This window comes from Adelges cooleyi, unplaced genomic scaffold, assembly GCF_023614345.1.
Source record: "Adelges cooleyi isolate 19-005CV unplaced genomic scaffold, UGA_ACOO_1.1 ACOO_flye_CR_arks_rails_tigmint_CR_PRNA_30, whole genome shotgun sequence".
In the NCBI taxonomy this organism is placed as follows: Eukaryota; Metazoa; Arthropoda; class Insecta; order Hemiptera; family Adelgidae; genus Adelges; species Adelges cooleyi.
This window is the reverse complement of record NW_026095971.1, coordinates 18,083,752-18,091,460: the sequence shown is the minus strand read 5'-3', so window position 1 is coordinate 18,091,460 and position 7,709 is coordinate 18,083,752. Positions and strand designations below refer to the sequence as shown.

The 7,709-nt window shown below is 27.4% G+C and overlaps 1 protein-coding gene across 2 annotated transcripts; it reads right to left on the bottom strand.

Moving 5' to 3' along the window:
* Positions 1–73: 73 nt before the first annotated feature.
* LOC126838292 (kinesin-like protein KIF23) lies at positions 74–5,324 on the bottom strand. Of its 2 annotated transcripts, none has more exons than XM_050572603.1 (15): positions 5,129–5,324; positions 4,196–4,750; positions 3,963–4,115; positions 3,688–3,880; positions 3,474–3,612; positions 2,786–2,994; positions 2,613–2,717; positions 2,455–2,549; positions 2,254–2,393; positions 2,084–2,187; positions 1,657–1,761; positions 1,358–1,504; positions 1,091–1,264; positions 780–1,031; positions 74–710 (listed from the first exon to the last, which is right to left on the bottom strand). In XM_050572603.1, the coding sequence occupies exons 2-15, from the start codon at positions 4,747–4,749 to the stop codon at positions 507–509; spliced, it is 2,574 nt and encodes an 857-aa protein (XP_050428560.1). In that variant the 5' UTR covers position 4,750; positions 5,129–5,324; the 3' UTR covers positions 74–506. The 2 variants fall into 2 exon arrangements, with proteins under 2 accessions (XP_050428560.1, XP_050428559.1); XM_050572602.1 differs by having other exon boundaries at positions 77–710; positions 2,455–2,555.
* Between the last annotated feature and the right edge of the window lie 2,385 nt (positions 5,325–7,709).

The window sequence follows — 7,709 nt, the reverse complement described above, 5'->3', positions numbered from 1 at the left end:
ATTATGAGCAAATCGGTGCCTTTTTGGAATTATTTAAGTGAGAAAAAAAACACCTAAAAACTGTGATGCATTTTTGTGGTTTAATATTACATTATAAATACACAAAAACAATTTGCATATTAAATTTTAATGTTATTCTCTCAATATTGGCTTCACATTTTTTTAAAAATAAAAAAAACCAGTGGCTTTAGTTTCAATAAATAAATTGAAAACAAGGAAAAGCTTACAAATTGATGTATATCACAGATACCAGTTTTGCTTAAAAAAAAAGGTTAATAAAAAATATGATTAGGTACAAATAAGTCATTGTTTTAAAATTATAAATAAATCATAAACACATAAAATTAGAAAGATATTTTTTTTTAGCGATTGGTTTAAATCTAAGATAATTTAAGACTAACTCAAGTTAAACCAACCACTAAAAAAATTAACTGTTAGAGTTAAGAGTATAATAAAAACAATAATTTTTCATTATTGCAAAGTGAATAAGGTTTGCAATTAGTGTTCTATTTTCTCGAACTTGGTGGACAACCCTGTATACCGTAACATCTTGACTGAAGATCGTCTGAAGCATGAGCTTTTATTTCTTCGTTATACGCTTGTATGCGATTTTTTACTGGTGAGCCGCCTAAAGGAGAATCTTGTTTCAAAGTTTCAACATCGTTAAAAACAACTTGAGCTCCGCCGCCGGTAGTTTGAATGATATCGCCCTTGAACGTTAAATTTATAAATTAAAACATTTTACTTAAACAAATATTTTAGAAAAACAGTAACTATACCTTGTAAAGTTTTGCTTCTAGGATACCATTGTCATCTTGTCCTTGTGTTAACAGACAATATTTAGAAGCATCGGTTTTGGATACAGTTTTGGCGTCCGTCAGTTTAGTGATAGACTTTCGTTTTCTCATAGTCGGTTGCATAACAGTTTGCAATGGAACAGGAACTGGAGGTATGTGCTCTAGCCAACGTTCTTGTGGATCACAAGATTTCGATCTTCTTGACCGAAGATACCGCAAAGTAGCTTGAGAAGGCTATATTTACAAATATATTAATAAAATGAAACAAATAGTTTAATATTAGTTGAATTTACCTTGCTAGGTGTTTGTGCAATGGGCTTGTTGACCTCTTCTGGTTTAGTAAAACTTTCATCAGACAATGTTCGCTTTAGAGTACGCCGACTGTTAACTTGACTCGGAATACTTTCTGTGCTTTCAACGATATTCTTGATATGACGGAGTTTGCGTTTCTTTTCTTGTAATTTGGCCTTAAAAAAAAATTAATAATTAATACAATTATGATACATTTTTTATTGGTTATGCTATTTTTATATAAAAGCAACAAAAATATGTACACTAACTTCAAATTCATTTTCTTGGACTTTCCATTTATCTTTGAAGTCTTTTGACAGTTGTTCTTGCTTTTTGACAATTTTCGAATTGTATTTTTGTTTTAATAAATCTTTGTCGGCTGAAGCTTGGTTGAGCATATTCTCTTTGGCATTCAACTGTTCATTAAAACAAATATTTAACTGATAATAAAAATGTAATTATGTAATAAACTTATTTAGTATTAATACTTTAGCAAATCTTATTAAATAAGATGTATGGAAAAAAATTAATTTCAATAAGAACGAAAAAGAAAAACAAGAAAACTTACATTAGATTTTAATCTCTTGTTTTCACTTTCTATTAACTCCATTTTTCTCTTTAATGATGCATTTTCATTTTCTAGTAAAAACGCTTTGTTTTGATACTGCTTAACCTGCACAAAATATTTGATTAAAGAAACAATAAAAGCAAAAATGGAAAAATAAGCGGTAAATATTAAGGGCCTAAAGGTTGTCAAAAATATGGGTCAAGGATTTGAGAATTATTGAAAACTCCGCAAACAACTATATTTATGACACAATTTTGAACAAAAATGTTATGAAAAAAATAGGCATAGTTTTATGCACACAATCAAGTATTCAATACTTCATATGGTAAATCATATATTAATTATTAATATACTATAGATGAATAATGAATGAATTTGACAGTGAAATCAAGAAAATTGGATAAAATCTAAATTTTTTAATGCGTACTTTATTGTTGTCTTGATCCCTAAGTATTTGCAGAGAGTTTAATTCTTGTTTTGCATTTGTAAAATTGCTTTCCAAGTATACTAATCCAGATCTTATGTTGTTACCTAAAATGTTTATTAATTATTATTAAAAAAGTTACGATTTGTCAATAAAAACAATTAAAATTCTACTTTGATTTATTAACATATCACGTAGTTCATCTTTTTTCTTAATTCTTTGTCCGAGAGCAATTAGCATTTCTTGTCGCTTTTCTTCAACTAACAAATCCTCAAACTGCAACTCTGGTAATGGAGGCCCCAAATCTAAATAACTGCAACAGGAGTTTTTAAAAAATAAAACAATTTAAAATGATTATTTATATAAAAAAAAACCTTGAAAACAAATCATTCTGTAAATCGTTGAGGTTTTTGTTGTAGAGTGGATCTGAATTATCTTCTTCCAAAACACAAGGAACACGGTTAATTGACTGAATCTGAAAATATTTAAATTAATATCTATTTTTTCAAAAATAAACAGCAACTTAACATACATCAACCATTTTTCTTCGGCCTGGCGTCAAACCCAAATCCATTCGCAATGGTGTCATTCTTTTTACTTGTACACTGCCAGACATTTCTCCAAACTGTAGTACCGGCTGCCATTAAAATAATTCATATAAGTAGAAGATAATTAAAATTTTAACTAAATTTTTGTTTTTTTTACCAGAAGTTCTGCGTAATCAGACATGGGATTAATACAAATTAGTATTCTAATTGATCCAGAGCCTTCAAAAAAGCTTTTAAATAAATGTGTCAATCTTGAAGTCCTATAGGGTATCTTCTCGGCTATACTTCTTAAATTGCTCGAAGACTGATTTTCATACAATATTTTAAGACACTGTTTAAGATTTGATAATGATTTGTTTATTTCACCTAAAAATAATTAATTATTATTAATATTAATAAAATACTAAAGTAATAAATGTATTTATGTTCAGTATTAGTTATTCTAATAGTCCAACCTTGGTAATTGCAGTGCTAATCATTACTTGTATCACGATAACACTACTTCCTTATAGATTAAAAGAAATTACTCAAATGTTAGTTATTTTAATTCTTTGTTCAGACTATAATATGTTAAATGTTTGAAAGATTAAGTTTTGTATAAGATACCCATGTACGTTAGTGTTCTTATATTAAAATATATATATATATATATATATTTTAATTTTTATCATAAACACATCAGTATAAACTATTGCTTTCAGAAAATAAATACTTTCATATACATTTTTAATTTCTTATTTATGTCAATTTGATGGTTGTAAAATGTCTTTATAGATTAACTAATCATTGGCGTTGTTGTTTTTATTATTTTATTAAATTAAAACTTTTTAGAATATTTAACAGACCAGCTTCTTGTAGACGCTGCCCTGTTGTTTTTGATTTTCCAGCTCTTTCACTTCCTGCCAAATCTACTAATGATAATTGACTGACAACAGTATACTTTTTGTCTTGAATTACATTAACACCATCAGCATCCAAAGGAGCCTACAAAAAAGATAAAAAGTATAACTTAAGTGTGAAAAATGTAATTAAATATAAATTCAGTTCATATAATCTTACTTGCACTAAACGTAAAGTGAATACTGTATGACTACGACTTGAATCAATATTTAAAAGTGTTGGAGCTGTACGTTTGCGTAATTGTCCTTTTCTTAACCAATCGAAGGCCTCATCAGCACTGTTTACTTCTTGTTCATTAACACCGTGGACATACATATTACCATTTGAATCTTCTCTGATAATTTTACTATTTCTGGAAAATATTAATATGGACTTATTTATAAATAAATAATAAATATATAACTTTAATCAATTCAGTTATCCAAGAGATTTACCGTCTAATTTCTCCATCTGACACATCTTCTAAAAGGTCATATACATAATTGTGGTATATTTCTACATAGCTGATAAATACAGAATATGCGACATCTTGGTCAATATCAACAATTTTGTAATCAAAAGGTACTCTATTAGAATCTCCATCTCTTCTAAAAATGACAAATATGAAAAGAAATTAGTTATTATTGATTAACTTTATTTTTGTTTTTTTAGTAATAAACCATGTTACTTTTTAGGTGTCTTTGTGAATTTCACATTATTTTTGAAATCTTCAGCTTTGGATATCATGGCATCTTCAACGCTCAAAACATCATAGCCATTTAATTTATCAGGTTTGAATGTAAACCTTCTTGCTTGGTAATCTGTTATAGAATTAAAGATTACATCGAAGCATCGTCCCACAATACCTCCATCAACATGATTCCCAGTCATCGTGTATGATTTACCACTGCCTGATATACCATACGCAAATAACAAACTACTTCGACCCGACAATAGTTGTTCAATTAGAGGTAATGCTAGATCTTGAAAAACAACTTCCTGAGTTTCATAATCGGTAAATATTTTTTTGTAACTGAACTGCCCTTCTCTAGATACACCCCTGTCATCAAGAGGGCATTTAATTTGTATATCGGTATCGGAAACCACTTTAATGCATGGACTTTCTACAGAAGTCGAAGTTGGACGTACACGACAAAACACTTGAATTGGATCCTTTGCGTCATCGTCAGATTTAGGCTTTTTAGGTGTCTTGGCCATTTGGCCACACATTCCCCTCTTCATTCTATATATTCATTATAACCAAAATTAAACAATTATAAAGGAATTTATCATATATCTATTATTAATCAGTATTTACCAATATTATTTCAACAATTAAAACATATCGCCATTTGTAAAGTGGAAAACTAGGTAAACAAACCTTAAATATTATATTATTTTATTTTCTCTCTACCAATGTTAATAAACAGATTGTGTTATTGTTTTTTAAATGGTTTGTTTACCATAAATGTTTCTCTTGCAAAGGGCATCATGTTTCATTTATTTATGGAAAATGGCTATTTAGTATAATTATATATAATCTACAGTTGAATGTTACTTTTTTTGTGTTTAATAGTAATTATAGAAAGAAATAGTTTTTAACAGTTTAACTCATACGTACTTTTATTTTCCTTTAAACCTTACTGTAACATTAATACATCCCGTATTAACTTTTCGACAAAAACATTGAAAAGCAATAGTCAACAATTGAACAATACCAATTATTACAGTTGATTTTCGAACGGATAAATAGAAATGAGTAATGACTAATGGCCGTTATAACTCAAACGAAATAATTTAAATGATAAATGATAATAGTTAATACGGTCTACAGGATGTTCAATGTTATGTGTTGTGTTGATTCAGAAATTTCCCCCCAAATACTGGTGTTACCTAGTTCAAGAGATCAAAATACCTTTATCAATAAAGAAGTAGTATACTCGAAATATTTTTTTCGGCATGTGGCTACACTGTTTTTGGGAGAGACTATCTTTTCTCTTTAAAATGTGAGTCACTATAATACAATCTTAATTTGTATTATATTTGTAAAAGTATAAGTATATTTATATTAGTGTATACAGTATAAGTATACCGTATTGATATTTGATAGCCATGAATGTTCTTCTCTGCCGAAGTGTATTATATTTTAGTTCTTACCGAATTTTCAACAAAATACATAATAAAAACCAATACTCTGTATATTTTCTACTTTAAGAATTATCTTCCTTACTTGTAGTAATAATCTCATTCACGATTGTTTTTTGAGACTCATTTAATTTACAATTGTTTAAACCATTGTTTACGTATTGGTCACTCATTTCCCTTGTTTTTTTGTGAATGAAATTTAATTCAGTATTCAATTTATTAATCGTTACCAGTAGCCTAAACCATTTCGAAGGGTAGATAGTCAAAAAATAAATACATAATATTTGATTAAGAGTGTACATAATATGATGTAAAAAATCAATAATTATTTAGAATTTGGCTTATGTAATTTTGTTTTAATTTTTAAAACACTAGAATATTTATCTTTACTATTAGGAAACAGAATTGACGACCCGTCCCGGAAGCGAATTCGTCAAGAAACCATCTCATGATGGCAGCGTTGGGCCTTCATGGCCCGTTAAGCTACATGATGATGATTAGGAAATAGAAAGGGTCCTATATTTTTCTTTTTCGCTTCTAAAGTTCTTTTTCTATATCCTCTAAATGATGAAAATAAACCTTTACAAAATGTACACCGTTTGCCCAATTTAATTATTATTGAACATTTTAGACGACATAAATTATTAAACCTAATGATGCAGTTTTTTAACTCTGATACCTAAGGGGGAAAAAGGAATTAGATTTTAAAATTGTTTTATGTTATAAAAGAAATTAGAAGGATAGTTACCATAAAAATAAGATGCGTTTGGACCACCATAGCAGATGACATTATTTTTAAATTGTTCAATTGATTTTTCAAAATATTTTGCATTAAGTGGAAATGTTAATTTATACTCTCAATTTTAAAAGGTAACAAAATATCTACGTTACCAATCCCTTAAGTTTCAAAAGTTGATAGAAAAAGAATTAGTTTTTGAGATCAGATTGTATAAAAACACCATGAAAAAAATTGAGTGGTTCACGATAAAATGATCATCCGTATAAGATATTTTTAAAAATGAATCTTAGTTCAGCTTGTTGCTTACGTTATTTTCAGACCAATATTTTTATGAAAGCGAAAAAATATCTAAAAAATTCAACTTTTGATAAAAAGTCGATACTAGCTCAATTTTTTCTGTCTAAAAAATAAATTCTCAGATACAAATACTCAAATTATACTGTACATACGAATGTTGCATTATCTGGACGAAACCTTATTTAATTATGTGTTTTAAAAAAAAAAAAAGAGTTGACGATAAAAAATGAAATGTGTATATTGGTAATGTGTATATGTGTATAATATTATGTAGGTTTTTATTTTCGTGAAAAATGGGAATGATTCCTAGAAAGCATAGTAAAATGTCTCAATTATTGCATTTCAAGGTTATTCTGATTTGATAAATAAACAAAAATATTTGGGAATGACCGTTGAAATACATTGGTATTTTAGCTCTTGTATAGGTAGTTGTTTAGTATTATTGTTAATTGTTATTATTCTCGAGTAAATCGATCTTTTAATTTCGTTCTAATGCTTTAATTTGATCAGCCCTTCCATATTGAATTTTAGTGTTTTCCCCCAAGTTTTAGCTAAAGTTGACTAAACACAGAAATTATTAATGTAATTTACCTCAGTTTGTTATATTATAGCAATCATAGCAAGTTTATAAAAAAATGCCTTAAACTATGTAAATAGGCAATAGTATATACAAGTATTACGGATATTCTCATTTATTAAACAGTATAATGAAGATAATAATTGTCAATATTTTAAAGAAACATTATTTTGCTTTTTACCCTATTGGTGGTAAAAATGCTTTTTAAAAGACACACCGCTTTTAGTCCTCTCTAACTTGTTATTTTAAATAAACATGTATATGATTAGTTTTATTAAAAATAAAAAATGGTTTACCTTAAAATTTAAATTGTATTTTAATAACTCTTTATTTGTTATTTTATTTTGTTTGAATTCAAATATAATTGCAATTTCATTTAATAAAAATTATTTTAATTATTTTAAACATAAAAAAAAATTATTTTAATATTTATTGAAATAAAAA

What these genes read in the sequence shown, in the direction of transcription:
- LOC126838292 (XM_050572602.1), bottom strand. Translation starts at nt 4,749, where the DNA reads ATGAAGAGGGGAATGTGTGGCCAAATGGCCAAGACACCTAAAAAGCCT. An exon ending in TCAGATGGAGAAATTAGACG is followed by an intron (nt 3,881 to 3,962) that starts GTAAATCTCTTG and finishes AATATTTTCCAG; the next exon opens with AAATAGTAAAATTATCAGAG. An exon ending in GCAGCGTCTACAAGAAGCTG is followed by an intron (nt 2,995 to 3,473) that starts GTCTGTTAAATA and finishes AATTATTTTTAG; the next exon opens with GTGAAATAAACAAATCATTA.